Genomic DNA, 22,833 nt, shown 5'->3' with positions numbered 1-22,833 from the left:
CCAGTGAACCTTTTCTCCCCATGGCACTTTTGATCAAGGTGGGTTTTCTTGTTGTTTTTGTTTTTTGTTATTGTTGGGTTTGCTTGTTTGTTTTTTGAGATAGGAACTCTACCACCTTGGCTGTCTGGATGTTCTGGAACCCGAGCAGATTAGGCTGGCCTTGAACTCATAGAGATCCACCTGCTTCTACCTCCGGGGTGCTAGGATTAAAGGTGTGATCAAGGTGTTTCTCTAGCATCTGAAATGAAGCTAGGGCCATGGCACAGAAAGGAGCCTCTGGCCACAGTCAGGTCTCTGCTTTGTAGGTTTTTCAGGTACACAGGCAGGGCAGGAGGATGGCCAATAGGAGAAGGCATGCTCCCAGGAATCATAGGCACCGGTCAGTGATGGGCAGGGCACTTGCTGTCCCGATGCATGATGCTGTTGGACCTTCCTGAAGTCTGCTGACTGCGATCTGTGGGGACATCTGATGAGAAACTGCCAAGTTATCAGGACTCTAACTTCAAGTGCCAGGTATCCGAGGCGTGGCGGCTGGATGGGGAGTGGCGTTTTTAAGCATGGAGGCCTGGTGTTCAAGTGTAAAGGACAGTGCTTAGGACAAGGGGCCCTGAGCTATAACAGGCTCAATCCTGCTTAGTTTTGTTTTGTTTGAGATGACTTTACTACTCTGTAGCCCAGGCTAGCCTTTAACTCACAATCCTGCTGCTTCAGCCTCCTGAATGCTTGAATTATAGATGGATGCCACCATACCAAACCTTAAACTTCCTTTCTGCTGATAAGAATGACATGGAGATAGGCAAGGGATTTACTTAGCATACAGATCCAAGGGGTTTCCTTACAAGTCCTATTTCAGTGTCTGTTCAAACTGGGTTCGATTCTAGGTCCCACCTCCTTCAAGATCCAATGGAGCTGGTCACTGGACAGCATTTTGAGTAGCAAGGCATATTGTCCTTCTCCACCTTTAATTCTATCGTGGGGTCTATCATTGCACTGAGAGAGGCTTTGCTTGCAGTGGAGAAAAAATAATTTCCACAGGATCTAACTCATGGCAGCCCCACCCTTGACTCTTATCATAAGTTGTTCCACTTAAACCTCTCCACAGCCAACTTTGTGGGATTGCTTTTTATCCCTGTGGTACATAAAATAAAAACCAGGATCAGAGAAGCCAAGTGACTTCCTCTGGGCCGAACAATTAACAAGTGAAGGATTTGGGATATAAGCCAGGATCTGACTGGTACAATGCTCATTAATTAGTTATCTAACTAATTATCCCCAAGAGAATTAAGGGCTGCTCCCAGAAGCCATGAGTTTTTAAATGAAAATTCCAGTGCCAGGTATGGGATACTTCATTATAAGTTGTTGGCCAGGGAACCCCAGAGACTCCCCAAACAGTACAGGCTGTTGCCACTGCTCTTGGATACAGACCAGAACTTGAACGTAAGACTGATTACGAAAGACATCACACACTTTGGATACAGAACACAGAGAAATCAAGCTGGCACTGAGCTGATAGCTTCCTTCCTGCCGGTTAGCTTTCATAATGCCAGAGGCGCTCTAGAAGCTGCGGTGTGAGAAAAGTCATCAACCATCCCTAGCTGTAGACCCTGATGACACTACATTATGGACCTGCCAATCAACTGTCATCTCCAGCGGTAGACTGTTTACTATATTATGGACCTGCCAATCAAGATACGGACACTGGTGCGACCGTGGTGTGACTGTTAGGGGTTAACCAAGCACTTTCTACCTGGATCTGAAGCGGGCTACTACAGTAGCCATAAATACCTGCTACTGTGAGCCTGGTCAGAATCTGCGGCTGGCGCAGCTTTCGGCCTTGGTCAGAATGGCTTCTTGCAGAGGGCTGGGATTACTGCAGAGACTCATGGCCGGTCAATGTCCTGAGACTAGGTGATTGCTGTGAGATCATCCTGCCCCTGAGCAGAGCATCCACTTCACCCCGTTCAAGGTCCAGGGAACATGGCAGAAGAAAGGGTGAGAACAGAGTCTGAGAGCTGCAAGGTGGAAGGTGGGGAGGGGTACTGTGGGGTGCTCTCTTCTGGATGTGACACGATTGTTGCAGTCATGGGCACACGGCAGCTGCATGAGATCTACAAACACACACACACACACACGCACACATACACACATATATATACACATACACATATATACACACATACACACATGCATATACACATACATACATGCATACATGCACATACACATATACACATACACACACACACATATATATACATACACATATATATACACATATGCACACACATACACACATGCATACACACATACATACACACATACATACATGCATACATGCAATACACATATACACATACACATACACACACATACACACACACACAGGGAGGGGGAGGGAGAGGATGAACGTAAGAGGGAGGGTTGTTGGGTAGAAGTGAGGCAGCGGGGTGGAAGGGGTGAGAAAGAGTAAGGAGGGGTGAATGTAACATCACATAACATACATGTATGACTACACACATGAAATTGCCAAAGACAAAAGAATTAAAACCTTAAAAAAAAGAGACAAATTCATGAACTGTGCACTATATGTTAGCACTAAAGCAAGTAAAAGGGTGAACCCGAGTCCTGTGGGTTAATTAGTTAAAGAGGAAAAGACGAAAATGAAAACCATTCCTTCAATTGTCACTTCCTGCTGCTCCTAATGTTAGCTCCTGACTCGTGACTTCTCATCTCTGGTCGAAGGATTGAAATGATCTTGTTTCTAGAACACTCTCCCCTGAACCTTTACATGGCTGCCCCCTTCCTGCTGCCTGCTTTTACTCCAATCTCCCTGGCTCCATGAGGTAGCATGGAGCCTAGAAGATAGAGAGTGGCTGTAGCCACAGTACCGAGACTGGGCTTCCAGTTCCTCATGTGTCACTGCTGCGAGATTTAGATAAAGTTACCTAACCTGTGTATCAGTGTCCTTAGCTATAAAAGGGGAGATGAGAGTCCCTACAGTAGCATGTAGCATGTCCGTCAGACTGTTAGCTGCATGAAATATCTGCCTGCCTCTCCTTGCCACCCTCACCTAATTGGGTGCACTCTGATATGGAAAGGAACCATCTCACCCCATTGTAAGTTCTTTCTAGCTTGTCAGCAGACTTCCCACTAGCACGTCAGTGTGTTTTCTGAGCCAGGAGACATAGCATTGTCAGGTACTATATGTATGATAGCCTTTTGCTACTTACAACGGGCTTGGGTGGAGGTGTGTGAGAATTCTAAGGGGCTATGGGGAAACACACTGAGCCTCTCTAACCCAGGCAGGGGCCTGGCCTGGTGCACAGTGGTGACCCTGCCACAAAGCCATGACCTTTGCCATTAGTAATGGTTGATGGACAGAAATGGATGGCTCTGTTGGACAGTGCTGACCTCTTCTCTATGATTCTGGGCCTTTCTGGGGAAAAAAAATTGTCAGAGGCTTTAAGCCTGCAAGTCAAAGCTTGAAGAACACCTAGTTATTCAAGGTTAAGGCTGACAGTCTGCTTTGGATCCTGTTGGTCTGTGTCATACCCTTGACATTATATTTAAACATGGTTTTCTTGATTTAATAAACAGAAGGGCCCTGAGAGGTTCTCTGGAGTCTTCTGAGAACATTAATCTCCTCCCTGAATGCATTCTGCCATTTGGACCGGGAAGCTGGCCAGAGCTGGAGCGGGGAAGGAAGGAGGAGTCCTTAGCCACCAACTGGGGTTGCTGCCATGCCATGCCTCCATCTTCTCTCAGCAAACAAGAGTGTGAGAAAGATGCATGACCTTTGCTTAAGAAAATAAAATCATCTATGTACTAGAGTTTGCCTTGCCCTAGGCCGTGAGGAATGTGAGATCAAGAGACCCAAGCAAAATGCCTATGTATGTCCAGTGTCGCCCACTGGAGGATTCCTAAGAGTCCAATAGTGAAGACTTTCCACTGAGACTAGAGGCTTGAAGTATGTTTGGAAGGAGAAAGTCTACAGTTGGAATTCACTCCAAGAGTTCCAGGGTTGGTCCAAGATGTTTAAATAGGAAGGTTTTGCTAGGAGGCAGAGAAAAAAAAGAATGGAATCACACGCAGATGGTAGCAAGCAAAGAAAGGACTGCGAACCAATCAGCTACTGAGGCTACATAACCAAGTACGGAGCTGAGCGCTGGGGTTACGCTTGGATTTCTCCCTCACGTGTCTGTTAATTCACCGTCGGCCCACAGACCTGTGTGAAGCTCTGTGGGTCCAGAGCTGCCCCACTTGTTTTTCCTCCTAGGTCTAGCTTCTACCGATGGGAATACTCAAAGCCTTTCCGACTGTCAGTTCTAAACTTGCCCAGCGTAACTGTCACCCTGTTCCTTTGGCCAGAGTAAGAGACACAGTCAGGGGCAATATTTATGGGGTGGGAAATATGCCCCACCCCACATAAACACACATAGAGGTGGTAGTGGAGATGTCTAGACACAGTTTACGATACTGGAACTTTCCATAGGCTGCCTGGAGCTCAGAGACCATCTTTAGCAATGTCAGAGTCTTTTGGCCCCTCCCTAAGTTTTCTGGGTCCCCCTGGAGTGAAGACAGTGACTCTGAAGGGTTCAGGGCTTGCAGGTCATGTCACTACCCGCCCAACTCCCTGCTTGTACCACAGAATTTTATTCCTCAAAAGATTGTGTGTTCCCCAACTCCCCTCCCCCTCACTCCCTGCCCCTGCTGGTGGTGATGGAGATTGAGCTCAGGATCTTGCAATTGCTTGGTCCTGGGTCACTTACTGAGCCACAGACATCACACTAGCCAAGAAAGGTGCAGTGTGGACCCCCCTACCCCAATTATGCAGTTGAGTTGCCTACATTTGGGGGAATCTTAGAGGAGTTGGCACATTCAGAGTCAATTGATGAGCCTCACCCTGAGAAAACCAACTGCATGATCAGCCTCTCCTGTCAGCTAAAAAAATACTCCCCTGTCTTAATGCTCCTCCACTTTCTATACCCAGAACTAGGGCACTAACTCCACTGTGCCAGCCTCCATTCAATTCCCCTTTTTTCCTGTCAGGAGCTTTTTGTCCTTGACTTGATTCCCGAGGCCAACATGCTTCTGGTATAAAACACCCAGCTATTCTTCAGAGTTACTGCATTTCTAAAATTCCACATGTACACATAAAGAGGCCAGAGTTTCAGAATCACCTTAATAAGATTATATTTCCCATGAGATACTCAATAATAATGGCGATTTTTCATAGCTAATAAGCATATTCTGCTTTCGCAAAGCCGAAAATGAGTCTTTGACAGACCGAAACGGACAGTGAGGAAGTCAAAACCCATTTTGTTTGATGAGTCCACTGTGCACATGTGCAAAACCTTTTGCCTTCTGAGTTCATCTTGCCTTTTGAGAGTAGCAGAGTCACATGGTAGCCTGTACAAAGAGAGAAAGCCCTAGAGTGGGAACCAGTAACAGACAAGGATGGAAACTTGAAGAAGCTTTGCTCTAACTTGGAGTCGGCGCGTTCCCAATTACAACTGGTGCAAACAGGCAACCGTCAGTTTAGGGGGCAGCAGGAACCGCACCAGATGGATTCGTCCAGCCTGGAAAGCAGGCAGTTCTTGTTGGTTTGCCAATGGACCCCTGAGTCCGGCTTCAGACTGAGGATCTGAGGCACATGCTAGGATGGTCACGTGATATTGGACACCCATGCTATTCCCAGGCCATGTAACGTGTCTTCTGTTCCATGATGTTTTCAGAACAGAAAGCTTGATTTTCTTCCCTGTACTTGACAATTCCTTTTAGTCCTTGGTTAGTAACAGCCTGTGACTCAGTCATCTGTGACTAGGTGGCCCAAAAGTGGGGATGTTGGTGAGGTCTGTTGATCTCGACATCCTTGTCTTGGGAAAAAGAGAAGTTAACCCCCTAACAATAAAGTCAAGATTCTGAAGCAGTTGGTGGTTCGCCACCTAAATATCAATCCAGGGGGGTTGGTAACAAGTTTCTCGGAGCCTCACTTGAAACCCTTGGCCAAAGCCCAGTTTCTGAAATCTTATTAAACTCTTCCTACGTTCTGCTGTATGCTATTTGAGAATGTGCTTTCCCATCCCCTTCCTCAGAAAATTCCTGAAATGTTGCTTGGGTGCTTGCTGGACACATCGACAGACCCGATTACACAAAGGCTGGTGGTGTGACATCTGAGAGTTGAGAATACTAACTGTCACGTGCGCGTGTCTGCATGTGTGACCTGAGAACGGCCTTCCTTTCTCCAGGCACAGCTGTCCCCTGACAGGACATCTTATACCTCTGTGATTTCACTGGAAGCATGCAGAGCCAGGCACCTGATCAGTACCCCATAGGGAACTCAGCTCCTCGCTAGGGGACATCTTTTGGTGAAATTAGGCCTGAGTCTGCTCATTTACCCTTCTTTGGAGGAGGTTAGTGCACATGTATCCAAATGTGCACCTTTCTGCTCTGCCCTCAAACTACCCCTCTGGTAGTGTGGCTTTGAGCCTGGAGCTCATCTCTTGGGGTCTATGCTGTAAACGGAGGTCTGTACTCACCCCCAAAAGCTGTGCACGTCTTCCGAGCAATGCCTGTCTGATCTGGACTAAGCAGTCAAGGGGTCACCTGTGTTTGAAGGACCCACATCATCCACTCACTGAGACCACAGTTACCTTTGTCTACGGTCGTTTGTGCCTATATCACGGAAAGCCAGGAAATTTAGAGATGGGAAAATTGAGATGGGCTCAATTGTGTCTTTTCAAAGATTCTGAAGTCCTTAACCCTTCAGCATCTCTGACAATAGCCCTAGTTAGAGGTAGATTTTACAGGTGTCACTGGCTCATTAGGGTGGCCCTAATTAAGCTAAGGTGACCGTGTCCTTATCCCCAAGACATGCAGAGAGAAGAACACTGCAGGTATCTGGAAGCAGCTGTGAGGGCTTGCTTCCACAAGTCAAAGAACTCTAAAGATGGCCAACTACCTCCAGGCCTTGAGCAACTCCTTTCTCATAGACCTCGGTAGGGAGCAGGCAGCCAATTCTTTTTCGTCTTGCCCCTCCAGCTTCAGAAATGCAAGGTGTACTTCTCCATGTTAAGCTGCCCTTCTGTGGCCCTGAGTTGTGGCAGCCACAGTCATCTCACACGGGCACAAAGACTGAGTGCCCTCTATGGATTTTAGCTGCAAATCCCTAACTCTTCTCTTAATACCAACTCCCCACCTTAAGACTCTTAAGACCTCAGCTTCCAAAACTTAGAACCTTGTTTTGCCTGCTGGGACCTGGTTACCAGGAGCTCTAGTCAAACCCTGTTTTTCCCCTCACAGTAGCCATGAAAAAGCAACAGTAGCCCAGGGGAGAAAAGCCTGGTAGGCAGGGTAATGGTCCCTCACAGGTGTAGTTGTGCCCTAACTGATAGATCATGTGATTAGGCGACATCATGCAGATGAGCTGATGTAGTTAACAAGTAGTCTTATAAAATAAGGGCAGGAGGTTCAGTTAGAGAAGGGATGGTGATGGAGAGGAAACTAGATTGACACAGAGACATGGAGAGAGGACAAAACAGTGAGAGAGCAGGAGGAGACAGTTGAAGATGCTCCAGTGTGGGCCTTGGAGATGGAGAAAGAGGTCAAGGGTGAGGGCATGCAGGCAGCCTTGGGAAACCAGAAAAGGTAAGAGTGTAGCCTCCCCTAGAATTTCTCACCGAATATTTTCAGTCTGACTTCCAAGACCAAAAGATAGGGAATCCATGCTGACTTGATCCACTATTATGGTGAATGGAAATTGAAGTTTAAGATTCTTTCACTGGACTCCAAATGAGGGCAATAGGCCAGGATGGTGGTTGACACTGGTGTCCCTGGGACAGTCATTTCCTTCTTTCCCGTTGGCATGGTGGGTGGGTGGCAGTGTCTGTTAGTCCGTTTGTGTCTGCAGTTATCAGGACAAAGCCTGGTCACATTTGCTTTATCTCAGTTTACTTTCTCTACAGCTTACAATATTCCACCAGAATCCCTTGACTGGCCTGCAGATTGGGCAGATAAAGGCACGCTGCCCAGGTCATGCCCTACCAAAGCTATCACTTAGCGCTTATTGGGATCTCAGATTAGTGGCATTTTGTGTTTCATCTCCCAATGCTACCTCTGTACCAGGGCGATACCTGCCGCCTTAGGCTCTGGGTCTGATCCACCAGCTCCATCCCCGGAGATGCATTCTGCTCAGCTGAACCCGTTTTGAATTCTCACTTGACGAATTGGCTGATCTGTCCCTGAGGGGTGTTGCTGAGATCAGGGAGCAGACGGGAAACCCAGGCAACTGCGGGAGGAGGGGGCTTGGAACAAGTATGAGGTTCAGCGCCATAGCTCAGGTTTCCTCGTGCAGAGCTGCCGTCTTCTCTGACCACAGGTGTGTGGGGGTGTGGTGGGGGTGTGGGGGTGTGGTGGGGGCGTGGGGTTGGAAGCTGGCTGTAAGCACTTTGTATCCTTCAAGGTGGGGAAGAATCATGGCTTGCTAGGGCCACTATGACCAAGGGACTTAAGTAGCAGAAGTTTGTTTCCTCTCACTCCAGAGGCTCTAAGTTCAAGGTTGTATGTTGGCATCTTGTCTCTTGTAAGGGTTCTCTTTCTGGATGGTCGATGACCATTTTCTTGCTTCCTGTCCATATGGTTCTCTTAAAGTGTCCTATTCTTCTAAAAATCATTGGTGACATTGTATTAGGATCAACAGAATATCTTCATTATACCCTAGTGTCTCGCAAAGCTATATTTCCAAATATAGCCAAATAATGAGGAGTTGGTAGTTATGACTTGAGCATGCGAACAATATGGGACCATTTCAGCCCATATCAGGAAGCTGGCTAGATAAACTATCCCAGCATCTTTCAGAGCTCAGGACTGTGGCCCAGGGGGAGGGTTCACAGAAGCCTTCTGCAAACTTCCTCCCTGGCGAGGAGTTATAATGGCAGGAAGCTGGGAGAGAGCTCAGGTCAGAGGCACTTAACCCACCCAGAGGAAGTTTGATAACTAAGAAATCGAAGTCCTTCAATGCAGGGTACAGCCCAGGTTAGGACCTTGATTTTTTTTTTTAATTTAGTAGTTTTACTCAGGAAGACTAATGAATCCAGTCACTACAGTTGGCTTGTGGAGCCCTTTGATGTCTGTTGATGTCAGGACATCATTCTGGAAACTGCGTTGAACAAGATCAAGCTCCTAGCCAGCTGGCACTGGACTGACGCCTCTCTTTTAGGGAACCATGCAGGAAAAGTCTTGTTACAAAGCCGAGAGGGCTGGCATGATGCACTGAGAGTCTGATCATTAAAGTCTAATGGAAGGAGGCTTTCTTCTTCAGCAGGATCAAGGGTGGAGCATGTCTGGAAATTAAGGTCATGAACTCGTGTGGCCAAACCTAATTGAAGCCACTGGCTACTCCTGACAAAGGCTGGTATTGCAGGCCCTAGAGTCACAGAAAAAGGGGCCAAGCTGCATTAACGGTTTTCAAAGTGTGTCCTGTAGAACCTAGGGGTTTCTCCTGAGGATTTCACAGGGAAGGCAAATCCCCATTCTTCCTCCTAGGTAACTATACTGTTACTTCTTTCCCATTTTGGAACTCTATTCAGAACTGCTATGAGGAAAGAGTATTTGCATAAAAATATGAAGACTGCCAAATTAGTTCAAATACTTTGTGTATGAAGGATTCGTTCTTCAAACAAGATTGGAACTCTCTGACTTATGGTACAGTACTAGACCTGGAGGTGTTTGTTACTGAAGCACAATGCAGCAGACACTGACGGATAAACCCAGAAGTGCCCAGGCTCTGCTCCACACTCTCCATTGCCGGGAACCAGTTGGGGTTCGTGTTACCTTATGCTGCCTTGCAAATGACAGTTGTTTATCCTTCTAGAGACTTGGTAATGAATATTCAAAATGTGCGGCTTCCTGGGAGTTGGACATATGACTCATTCATGTCATTAGAGTTTACAAAATTTACCTGCAAGTTCTGCCCATTTGGGATCCCACAACCAGTTAGAACCAGATATGAATTCAATTCTAACTCCAAAGTTTGAGTTCTTCCTGATAACTGATCTTCAGAAATGATTCAGATTTTGAGCTTGAGAATCTGAGATAAGGGGGGAGGTAAGTGGAGGTTGGAACATCATTGGCAATTAGGGAAATGTCAGGAAAAGAAGGGGTGTGGGGCATGGCAAGGATCTCCACTGTAACCCCATCCGTCTAAGGTTGTGCTGGATCCAGGCATCCTCCTGACTCACCTTGGCAGTCATTCCTTATGTCACTGGGAAAGGGGGACTTGGTAAAAAGGCAACAAGTGGAGGAGAGACCAAAAGGCTTTACTCTGATGGTTGATGGGAAGTTTGGCCCATATTTATCTTTGTTTGAGAGAAACCGAGAAAACAGATCTGTTTTAATATAATGCTGGTATTTGCCAAAGAGGCGAAAACTCATTTAATGATATCTTCTCTTGGCTTTCTTGTAAGGCCGTAGAGTGTATTTTACTCCTAAAAACAAACACAGGGCTGGATGTATCCAGGACAGAAGTGTGAAGAACCAGCTTTCAAATCCTCCTTCAATCAGGAGGCTCAGAGTGAGGCCTATGTCCGTAGGGAAGCAGAAGAATGACATAGACAGGTTCTTGCTCTCCTGGTGGAGGTTTTAGCATAAGGACTACAAACTGGCAGCATTTTGGAAATGAAATTATAGACTATTGAATATTTAGAAAGGTGAATGCCCCAATCCCAGTAACAGCCTGGTGGAACGAACACAGTTTTGTCTGTTTATATTGTGTGTACACCTGTGGAGGTCAGAGGACAACTGATGGGAATCAGTTTTCTCCTCCTACAATGTGTGTGGTGGTGACAGTACTCAGGTCATCAGGCTTAGCAAGCAGTAAGTGACTTTACATGTTAAACCATCTTGCTAGCCCATGACAGAATGAATATAAGAATGCACTTTGCCTCTGTCGCTTGTTAGCTGTCTGATTTCTGTTGAATTACTTAGTGACAAATCCCAGCAGCGGTTTCCCTACCCCCCCCCCAAATGTTTATGTTCCCGAATGAAAGACAGAAACGCAGCCTCTGTATTTCAATATGCCTTAAACAGCTCAATAGCTGGGCCATTTCCTAAGCTCTACATGGTTAATTCACCTCTCACTAAGGTTATTTCTTACTATCTTGGCTCCTCTGAACCTAGAGGGTTGCCCTCTGGGCCGCACTCTCCTGGCTCCTCACCATGGAAGTCATGACTCTCTGATCTGCGCTATTCTCAAACATTGTATCTCTCCTCCTTTCCACACTCCATCAACATGGCGGATCCCCCCAGTTCCCAAGCCCATAAAACCCTAAAAGTCTCTCCTCTTTCTGCCCTGCCCAGCCATTGGCTGTCGGAATCTTTTATTTACCAATCAGAACGAACCCGGGGCAGGGTCCCTCAGCGCGGACCTATGGACTCTCTAATGCAAACAATTTCAGGGACCCAAATTAACATTAAGTGTAAGCAGCATTAGGTCAAACCCACTACAGATTTCTTCACTTTGAAATGTGGGGAGTGATGCATCACACATGCTGTTGGGAGATTTAATTAAGAAGCTACATGTAGCAAGTGTTCATTGCCCCCATGCAGTGTTTATTCCCACCCAAACCATCAGTGAACCTGCCCATTTCCTGAGGTCATTAACCTCAGTAGCCAAGTCCGCCCGGGACAGATTTAACTTGAAAGTAGGACATTCTGTCTGAATATCCATTGGAATGGGCTGGCATTCTAGGGGTGGGCCATCTACAAGTTGCTCTAGGAATTGAGATTTACAAGTGACTGAAAGCTTGGGAACTTTCTCTTGTTTTATTCCTTTCCCCAACAGGTTTTTTTCAGAGACAATTGTATGCATAGGCACCAAGAAGTTTCCCTGTTGCAAAGACAGTGGGAAGCCATTGAAATTATGGGAGGCCATTAGATGTGATAAAGATAGACTCTTACCCACTGAGTTACATGTTATCATACATGGAGCCATCACCCCTCAAGAGGAATGGACCTCCTGAGAATGAGCATGACTTGCTCAGGGCCACAAAGCAAGCTAGGAATAGCCACTGAGCTTAGCCACAAATCTCTGGGCCTTATCTTCATTACCCCAGAAGCTTTTAATGGTCAGTGAGCTTGGAAGCCAATTTCCTGAACATTATGTACAATTAAAAACAGACCTTGACATCTCAGGCAGCTTCATCTTGCATCAAATGAAAGTGCATATCTGCAGCCGCCTGATTGTGAAGGTGGCGCTTCTCAAAGGGGCCAGGGAAGGACTGGCATTGATTCAAGACTTCATTCAAACCCATCCATCCCTCCCTCCCTTAGAAGAGTTGCTAGACCTTGTACTGTGCTGTGAATGATGGCATGTGGTGGTGCTAACTGTTCCTCCTCTTCTGTTAGTGATCTTGGAGACTGCAAGTGCTTTGTGGGGTAGGCACACTTGCTCTGTTCAATATGGTAATGACTATCATGTGTCAGAAGGAAGGGCATGCCATGTATGTCCCTGCCTGATCTCTCCTCCTCTGCCAGAAGGGCATGTGTTCTACAAAGACTACGCTTTAAAGTGGGTGGGAGGGGTGTGGAGTGATAGCAGCTCTTGGGAACTAGGAAGCTGTGTTCGTCTGAGAGGCACCAGGACACCAGAGAGGTCAAAGACAACCGAGTCAAAAGAGAGGGAAATTGTGCATTTGCAGACAAGAGCCAGAGGGCAGCATGGATTGGGGTGGCTCTACAAGGCTCCCACTGGGGTTCTGCTGAAGAGCAAATGGTTGGGGGCATAGCAAGGGGTCCATGGGAGCTCTGATGATAGGGGTAAATTGAGCTCTTCAGCAAGAGTTAGACATGCAGGCAAGGGTTTTGATTGTTCTTGTCAAAAGAAATGGGAGCCAGGGGAGCTAAACTGAGTAATCTTAGGGACCAATGGTTCCCGGCCTTTGTTTACCTGCATCTCCACACTGTTTCTAGGCAGGATACCTAGTTCCTCATCAGAAACATTTGGGGTTATATCTACTCTCTCTATCCACTTACTTTATGGGACTGACAGAAAAAGGAGGGAGAACAGATCAAAAGGTCATGAAAAAGGCCATGCATGAGAATCTAGGGTGGATGCATGCAGAAAGGACCTTCTCCCCCAAGAGTGAGTTTTCCCTTGTCGACTACAGCTGTGGATGGAACGAGAGACCACTGAAAGCAGAAGAGGTGTAATGGGAGTCAGTCAATGTTTACTAAACATCCACCGTCTGTGGGTTGCTAGGCAAAGCACAGGAGGAGGTGCAGCAGAGACCCAGCAGCTGTCCTCACTTAACTCAGATGACATTTTGCTTAAGCAGAGAAGCACCTGTTAAGCATACAAGGACACGTGCAACCAAACCCTGGCGACGACGCAGGGACTGCTCATCTGCCACCTTGAATGCATTAGGAGACCTTATCATGCTGATTGGGGCATAAGAAGCGGAGACACAACTCTAAATTCCAGTGCTCCAATGTATTATGCTGCCACTGAAGGAACGCTACTAGCAGACAGCAGAAAGTACTAGAAAGTCTGGGTGTTTGTTCCCTTGACTTGAATTCATGTTCAAATCAGTAATCTTGTTAAACATAAGGCAAGGGAAGTTGACTTAATGAAACATGAGGACAGCATTACTGTACTAAAAAGAAAGTTCATCAGTAAAATCAGATCTTTCCGAAGCTCGTCACAGATTAATGGCCCTCCATACCTGTCTTTCAGCTTCCAGCAGGTGACTTCCAAATAAATTAAATGAGAAAAGGCATTTATTTTATTACTGTGGATGTGGAAAACCTTGTTTATGTTTTTACCTGCTTTAAAAAATTTCAAAATAGAGTCGGCAGATAAAACATAGTATGCCTTTTGGGATGCACTCAAACTAAAAATTATTAACTATAACATTGTTTTTCAACCTGTGGGTCTCGGCCCTTTTGAGGATGAACAACCTTTTCACGGGGGTCACCGAAAACGATTAGAGCACACATATTTACATTATAATTCATAACAATAGCAAAAATTACAGTTATAAAGTAGCAACAAAAATAATTTTATGGTTGGGGCACCACAACACGAAGAGATGTATGGAAAGGTCTCAGCATTAGGAAGGTTGAGAACCATTGCTCAACGTCTTATCTGAAGTTACACTTTAGTTGCATGTATTTTAGTCTGTATTTTTATTGACTAAATCCTGGAACATTGTCTTTAGTTTAATAAACCTCCACAAACTCCAGCAGTTCCTAATAATGCAGGGGCTCTTAACTTTTCTTCATTTATTTTCTGATACTGTCAGAAGGTCAGAGGGAATGATCAAGTCTCTATTTTAGGCAGGAAAGTTATGTGAGACCTACTCAACTGTCAAAGGCATTTTTTATCTCCTACATCTTTTGTCTTTGCAGTTTGGACTCTGCATTTTGGCTTTGAAGTCACTGACTGGTGAGAGCTTCTTCCCTAGAGTGGAGTCTGAGGAAGGGGATGGAATGGCTTGACAAGCTGGGAGTGAGGGACTGCTTTGTGCTCAGCACGCTCCCTCAGGCACAGCCGTCACTGTACGACGCACGTCTTCTCAAATCTAGAACTCCGAAAGCCTTATCCTGCCTTGCTGCTCCCTGCTCCCCTCTTCCACAGAAAGGTTTGGGGACTGTTGAGGGTGTGGGGCCTGGATGGATGCATTGTTATCACCTCATGGAAAGCAGAAGAATGGCCCACTCCTTAGACAGTCGACAGCTTCGCAGCAATGAACTTACTTGCCTTGGATCCTTTTCTTTGCATATTTTTTAGTTTCCACATGCGCGTACAAACTTGTTTCTGTTGGAAAGGTTCATACTAACTCTTTTTAGTAAACAAGACAATAACGTGCAAGGAAGAAGAATGAAGGGAGGGAGGGAGGAAGGGAGCCGAAGTGTGTGCTTGGTACACTGGATCGTACATGGTATCTAGAAATGGTCTCCCTCATTGTGTAATTTATTTCAGTTTTTAAACAGAGTTCTCAGAGTTCAGTATTTTCAACACTAATTTTTCAAAGAAATGAAGCTCACACGATACTCCAACTTTTATGGAAGAATGATGACATTTGTTGAATTCCAATATCCACTTACAAGTTATTAACACACACATAATGTAGCCATATGTTCAGATCACACACACACACACACACACACACACACACACACACACACACACACACACACACTGAGCCAAATTACCAAGAGCTACATCAACAGTACTTAAAAGCATACATAGTTTTGGCATTCAAAGCTACTTATTAACTGAGTCCCAGCATGCCAGTGTTCCTTGGGGACTGACTACACATGTTACCACCCTTGCCCTGGTATGTACATATCCCTTCTTACCTGGAGGTGTTTCTGGAAAGGAGGAAATACAGGTGAACACACGAAATTAAGTTGAGGTAAAAAAAAATGTTGTGGGGTTAGATACAGAGGAGAGATTACACCGTATAGATCACCCTCCCTTCTGCAGCTTGACATTGCTGACAGAAAACAGTCCTTCTGGCTACTGGCCTTGCACACGCTTTCCTTTGTAGAAATAAAAATTCTAAAACCTGTCTTTTAGACACATTCTTGGTTTTCTGATGATGACCCCAGCTTACACCCATGAGTGTACTTGGCCAACCTCAAGCTTTAAAAATTGTCAGACTATTCCCATATTCAGACGTGGCCAGAGGAGGTGTGTGTGTCCCATGTGTCCTTGGTGGCCATGAGAAGGTGTGTAGTTGTAGTGAGTACATAGGAAGGAGGCATGGGTTTCCTGGGGAGGGCCATAATTCTACAGGAGCAGAAGCAGAGAACAGCAGTGTGTCACTATAGAGACACTTCACCTGGGCTGTTCTAGAAAATTCTAAAGCTCATCAAAGTCTACACCTCCATTTTGAACATGGACTTGTCAGTGACATTTGTCGCATGAGCCCAGTGGGGCTCTTATCACCGGCCTGCTGAGGTCTCTCCCATGGTAAACATTATGGAAAATGTCTTGGCGTTTTCATGACCCCACCTTAGGTTCCTTCTGGAACTTTGTGAAGGATGAAAAGCAGACATTGAAGAATCGCCGTGAGAAATGGGTCTTCCCTCTCCTTTCCTCCCACTTCCTCTTCCTCCTTGCTCCCCGGTCCCCTCCTTCCTGCTGCAGCAGTGGACCAGGTGGAGTTCAGGGGGGTGGAGCAGAGGTGCTCATGTGGCTGTAGGAATACCTGGACAGCGATGCCCTTATGGTCCTCCCATCCTCCTCCTCTCCCACCTCTCCTCTCACCCCTGGGGGACCGGGATTCGGGCAACAAGGGAAGGTGGCCATGAAGCCCAGGCGAAAGCGTTTGTTCATGAAGCAATAGATGATGGGGTTAACACAGGAGGAGGTGTAGGAGAGGAGGAGGATGAAGGAGATGGGAGTCCCTGAGAGGTGCTTCTCGGCAGAAACCGTGTCATATGCCCGCCAGGCGTTGGCGCTGAAGATGGGCATCCAGCACAGGAAGAAGAGGACCACGATGACAATGAGCATGCGGATCACGCGCTTCTTGGCTATCAGGTTGGCAGCTGAACTGCTGCTCCTGATCCGGTTGAGTCTGCCGCCACCGCTGCCGCTAGACAGCTGCTGAAGCTCCAGCTTCCTCGGGGGCCGGGACTTCTGCAAGTAACAGCCATCACTATCCTCATATCGGGCGCTGCTGCCAGTGCTCGGCTTCTTCTCTGGGTGGGAAAGGGACATCATTTTAGTGTTCAGGACAAGTCATGCCAGAGAGAAGACGTAAAGCCCCTGACTACCCCCAATCCAGGAACTTGAGCTGGAGAAACGGACAGGCAGCCTAGCCTATACTGATTTGAATTAGTATTGGTTTGCACTAGTTCTCCGAAATAGAAGCCATGTATGGACGACGACGATGACGGCGACAACGAGGACCACGACGATGACGATGATGATGATGATACAATCCTACACCCAAAGGCTGTAAAGCTGAAAGTTATTACAAAGTAAATATTTATACTCTTTTCAGTTTTCTTTCATGTTTGCTTGCTGAGTTTTTGGATTACTTTTATCATGAGGACTTCAAGTAACAAGGAGAGAAAGTCAATAGAAGCCAGAGAGACTGCGTTATCTACATAGTGAGGAACTGAGAGAGGGGAACAGAGTGAGAAAAGGAAAAAGTTATGTCAACACAGGTGTTGGGGACAGGTTCAGGGGGAGGAGGGAGGATGGAGGAGGGAAGAGGAAAGGGAGAGGAGGGCGGTAAGTGTGAGAGGCAGAGGATGAGAAATGAGTGGCCAAAAGCTGAGCTTATGGGCCGGAGACCTGATGTCCCTTAATGTAGTGTACAGAACAGAATCACCAGGTGCTGTCTACTAATACTACATAACAGCAAGCCTCGGGGACAGGGCCCTCTGTGTGTCACTGTGTCCCGCGAGAATTGTCTCATTTGAATCCACTCAGGACCCCACCAAGAAGAAATATCTCTTCCTTTTGTAGATGTGGATTCTGGGTCTGCTGACTGCCTTGTGACCCAGAGTCTCAGAACTACTCTTAAGTTTCCAGCACGTGCTCCATATATCCTGAGTCCTTCTAGCTAACTTACAAAGAAAGCTCTTGAGCTCTTTTGGAATAAATATCCAGCCCAAAGATCAGTACCTTTAGCAGATTTCTTCTGGCTGGCATCAAATTTGATTCCTTGGTAGAGTTCCAGAGAGATCAACCCGTAGGCCACCACCATCACAATCCCAGGGAGAAGAAAGAGGATGAGTAGCAGGAATGTTTGCCTAATACAATTAAAAGAAATCTAATTAGTGACTCTGGACCTTCATGTTCTGATGGGCGGGAATGACGAGGGTGAGGTGGTGTGAGCAGACACGTTAATTTCTAGCGTTTGGCATCTTTGAAAAGTCCATGTCTGGAGGTTTGGCTACGCTTACTCTTTAAAGTGTCCCTGGAAGACTGCTTGAATTGGAGAAATGTGGCACCATTCTGTGCTCCAGACAAACTAACCTGTTAAAGGATAACAGAGAAGGTGGGTATGGTGTGTACCCGAAGCCCTTGATATTCAGGAGGCTGAGGCAGGAGGATTGCTCAAGTCAAAAGAGTTTGAGACTGGCCTGGGTGACATAGTGAGGCCCTGTTTAAAAGTGAATGACGAGAACAATAAACAAATAATGAAATCTTTAAAAAAATAATAGGAGTATGTAGATTATACATCCAAGTTGTTGAAATAATATGAAAATAGTTTCCATCTATTGGGGACTACTGCCATGCACTACAGGGGAGACCAAGCTCTTGGTATACATGGCTCAGTGTGATTCACATGAGAACCTTTGATAACAGCTGCTATTATCTGAACACTTAATGTAGAGATGAGGATATTGAAGAGATTAAATGTGTCCAAAATCATACAGCTATTGCAGAGGTGAGACTTGAAACCCAGCGATATGCATCAGGCTATGCAACTTGTTGACCCTCCAATGGGAGCCATTAAATGTTTCCATCAGAATCATGGAAAAATCTTTCAGTTCTACCAAACGTGTTATTTGCTGCCCATAACTCTCTCCAAGTGTACACTCTCCATCACCCTGTGAAGCTGATTTGCTGGTTCACGAGGTCTTGTGCCTGGCAGGATTGAGCTATGCTTTCCTTAAACCCGGTTGATTGTTGAGGATTCACAGTCTCCTGCTCTGTGAGTCTGGCCCCTAAATCACTTTTGTAGTCTGGCATGTGTAAGTTACAGATTAGACCATACAGTCGTCAGAGGCAAACAGTGGCTGGGCCATTTCTCATTGCGACTGGACATGTTTTGATACGTCTTGTATATCCTTCTCTTTCACAGCGTAATGCTTTTTGGTTTTCAGGCTACTTGGTTGAACGAAAGGAAGAAAGCATAGGGACTTGATCTGGGTTTTTAGCCACTTCTGAGCGTCTAGTTCCTGCTTCTTAGGCAGCCCTATAATTAGTAAATGTAACCCGCACGTGTGCATCTTTTCATTAAATTCTCTCATCAATTCGTTTGAAAATCATAGCTCTGTAAATCAACCGGTTTAAACTCCTCGGAGACTGCAGATGCATAGACATAGTGGGTAATCCGAGAGAGCGAGAGAGCGAGAGAGCGAGAGAGCGAGAGAGCGAGAGAGCGAGAGAACTTTGCTTCTTTCCCCCTTCCTATCTTTATGGGCTTGGCCACTTTGGCACCTCTAAGTCATAGTTTCCTTATCTACAAAATGGACGTGCTAACATCGCTTCATCTATAACTGTATGGTTGTCAGGGTCCTGGTTTCTCACTGTGTATTCTCTCCATCATTCTAGGGTGAGGCTGGAATGACCCTCCTCGGAGTGGACCACGAGGCTGGCAGCTAACTGTTGTTGGGAGATGCGTTATTTTCTTCAGTGGTGTATAGCCAGTCATAAGGTGTCCGTGTTCCAGTAAATAACTTCTTACTCAGTGCTTCAAGAAGAGCTAATTTAACTTTGTGGGTCCCGTAGAAAAAGAAGGCATGGGAATAGAAGGGTGACTTGTTGGGGAAAAGAGGGTTCAGCCAGAAATGGAGGGGGAAGAGAGGGTGTGTGTGGGGGGGAAGACAACTAAATTTCATTATATAAATACATGAAACAACAAAAACAGACCCTCCTTAGAAAGCCTTTAGGATATCTGACTCATAGTCATCTGGTAAGGCTTTCCGGTCCCTCACACTGCTAACTTAGACTAGCTTTATTGTAAAGGAGGAGCGAAGTGCACTGCCTTACCAGGACTGCTGCATAGCGTCACTTGGCAACAGGAAGCGGCACATGTTCGCCGTCTGGTTATTATTTTTAGTAAAAGGCACCAAGTTGCTGTAAATGGGGTACGGAGTCATGATGGTAAAGGAGAGGCACCAGGTGGCAGCGATGACCTTCAAAGCATGGGACTTTGTTTGCCAGACGCGGGACTGTAGGGGTCTGCAGATGGCGCCATATCTCTCCAGAGAGATGGCTACCAGGTTGAAGGTGGAAACGCTCACGGAAGTGCCTGAGAGGAACAAAGAGGGTTGGTACTCAGGTGTTGACTCCAAAGTTTATTTGTACATTAGCTTAAATGTATCAGAACTGCAGTTTAGAATTGCCTGAGAATGCTCAAGGGGTAAAGCGAGACCATGCACATTTTAAAACGATGATTTAGTCCCAGCTGTGTATTAACCAAGACTCAGACAGTTAGGCGTATGTATTTGCCAAGACATCCCATTGCCAATTTTTGGGTAAGTTTTTTGAGCTTCAGTTGCAGTCTAACTCCAGCTTGGACTGAAGGTACTCATTAATTAATAAGCAAGGGGATAAAAATAAGTTGCCATCCCACAGAAGGGCTTTTTGGAAACCTTGGGAGAACTCTAAATTTGATCAGGAGCCTGTGGTCAAATTCATGTTAAGAGGCTGAGTTCTTCAGGACTCCATGTTGCCAAGGGTCACTTGGATCTGAGCCTGAAGCATTGACTTTTACAAAATCTCTTATACACAATTTAAAAGAGGAAAACAACCTTAAGTTTAAGGTATCTGTTGAAAAAACAAATGCCTAGTCACAAAAGATGACAGAGAAAAGGTTCTAGAGTGATTTAAAGGTTTCTCTGTGGGGGAGAACCAGGTCTTTCCAGCCCTTCTGTCTCTGTGTTTTAAAAGTGAACATATATCCTGATTAGAGTGGGAGAGACATATCCCAACCCTTCTACAGCACCCACTTGCAGACACTGAAAAAGAGTTCCAATTGTGTTGGGTGTTTGCTGATTATAATGTCTTATGCTCACCTTAGAACTTTCAGGTCCAAGAACCATTACTTACCAATTAGCTGTTACCAACAGATCTGGGAGTAGACTTTCTAAGCTTGGCATCCTAAAGCACCACTCCTTACCATGACAGACACAGTAACTCCCTAAAAGCCATGTATAATTTTATTCTAGAACCATTAAGTAAAAACTATTTTATCCCTTTCTTTTTCTTTTCTTTTCTTCTCCTTCCTTCCCTCCTTTCTTTCTTTCTCTCTCTCTTTTCTTGGGTAGAATCACTTACTGTGTTTTATTGGACTCCACTCTTAAGAGCCTATGATATAGAATTGAAATGCTTGCTTTAAATCCCACTGAGTTTTTTCCTGTGCAATGGGTCCACAGTCACTACAAACCCACGATCAGACCAGCACACCACCACCTCCAACCCCCACATGAAATCAGGTATTTGTTGTTAGAGTAGAATTGGAGAGACCATAAAATAGAGGGTAGGATCTAAATTACCAGAATGAGAAATTCAGCAAAGCCCGGTGCATGCTGGGAGTTGCCAATCTAAGCTACACAGTAACTTTCCAGGTGGTCAAGGCCGCCTTCAGAACCCTGCCCAAAACAAACCATCAAAGAACAAAACCAGTGCCAAAACCAGGAAGGGTGAATTTAACAAAGTAAGCTATTATGACACTCTAAATAATTCAAGAATTATTTTGCTGCTTAATTTTGGCTATTGAAACCGTTCTGAGGTGAAATTCACCCAGCACAGAGCACAGAGGTGGGCATCTGTTTTTTTTTTTTACCCCGCCCCAAGAGGTGGGCATCTTAAAGTGAATAGTTCCATTGCCGTCAGAGCTGTGTGACTATTCACTGATGATGGGAATACTACGTCACCTCTCCTTCCTGCTCTGACTAAGATGCTGGACCACTGTACCCGTGAGACACCTGGGAGGGCCTCAGATGTTAAAGAGCTCTCAGCAAGGCTTCAGTATCTAACAGGAAGCCTCCTTGTGTTTGAGGCTTTAGAATACGTTCAGGAGACTTGAACACAGGACACTTCTTGGTTACTTGTCTCAGGCACGGGGGTCGGGGATTCATCATCATTGCATCTTGTGCTGGAATCTGCATACTCAGCTGGGAAAAATTAAGACTTTTAAAGCTTTCTCAGAAGACTGTCCTACCCCGAACTTAGTGCTGTCTGTTTTATACAGGTCAGTCAGAACCAAACATCCCCCTTACACGCACACATGCATACACACGTGTGCGCGCACACACAGACACACAGACACAGACACACACGGACACACACACACACACACACACACACACACACACACACAAGCGCACACGCTTCTCCCTCTTCTAGTTGGTTCTGAGAACAGTCAAGGGACAAGGCAATATGACAGACAAAGAGGACCAAGGAACATGTTTCTGTCCAGGGTTAGGGGAAACCACAGCAGCTGGCAAACCGAGGCATGTGCTCACCATGGGCGGTGCCTGCTAATCCAGGTTCAAATTGCAGCCCCTATACTTCCTGCTCTTGCATGTGCTTGGTGAGCCAGGGAAGATTTAATAGCAGTTACTTACACAGGTGTTTGGGAAACAAGATCGTGGAAGGAAAGTGCATAAAAAGCACTAAAACAATCGCTTTGTTTTCATATTTGTTTATTTTTCCCAGTTTAAGAGTTTAATTATAGCCATTGTTGTGTTTGATATGAGCAGCAAACTACATAGCTCATCCAGTCAGGGTCTCCTCCATAGTTCACAGTCCCTAGGAACATATTCAGTTTCTTATTAGGTACACACACACACGCTCACCACATTCCTGACCTAAGATGTCCCCAAGCTTTGACAGAACAGTCTGGAAAGTGAAACCTGAGAAGAAAAGCTATACTGTGATGAAATTGTTTAAAATAGCCTCCACTTCTCACAGAACAACAACAAAAACCCTCAACAGTAAAGAGCTCTGATCTCATGAACCCTCTCCATTCCAAGAAACCCTGACCCAAGTTGGGAGTTAATAGGAAGAAGTTGGGAGTTAATAGGAAGACGGCCACCAGGAAGGTGAAGTTACCTATGAATTCTTGTCCCTCTGCAAAGAGC

The 22,833-nt window shown here is 45.8% G+C and overlaps 1 protein-coding gene and 1 long non-coding RNA gene across 5 annotated transcripts in view; one reads left to right on the top strand and one right to left on the bottom strand.

The window, feature by feature from the left end:
• The first annotated feature begins 1,483 nt into the window (after nt 1-1,483).
• Nucleotides 1,484-16,315, top strand: LOC148001362 (uncharacterized). The gene is made up of 2 exons (XR_015637453.1): nt 1,484-1,992; nt 14,404-16,315. It is a non-coding gene; the product is annotated as an uncharacterized LOC148001362 (long non-coding RNA).
• Nucleotides 14,948-22,833, bottom strand: part of Cckar (cholecystokinin A receptor) — an 11,489-nt gene continuing 3,603 nt past the window's right edge. For 3 of the 4 annotated variants that reach the window (XM_087582314.1, XM_087582315.1, XM_087582313.1), the window contains exons 4-6: nt 19,736-19,997; nt 17,639-17,766; nt 14,948-16,704 (exon numbers count right to left, since the gene is read on the bottom strand). In XM_087582314.1, coding sequence (XP_087438440.1) covers nt 16,169-16,704; nt 17,639-17,766; nt 19,736-19,997 — 926 coding nt within the window. In that variant the 3' untranslated portion in view covers nt 14,948-16,168. 4 annotated transcript variants of the gene reach the window in all.

The sequence above is a fragment of the Rattus norvegicus genome, chromosome 14 (assembly GCF_021556685.1).
Source record: "Rattus norvegicus strain SHRSP/BbbUtx chromosome 14, alternate assembly SHRSP_T2T, whole genome shotgun sequence".
Classification (NCBI taxonomy): Eukaryota; Metazoa; Chordata; class Mammalia; order Rodentia; family Muridae; genus Rattus; species Rattus norvegicus.
Note: the sequence above shows the minus strand (reverse complement) of the source record. Positions and strands in the feature narration are given on the sequence as shown.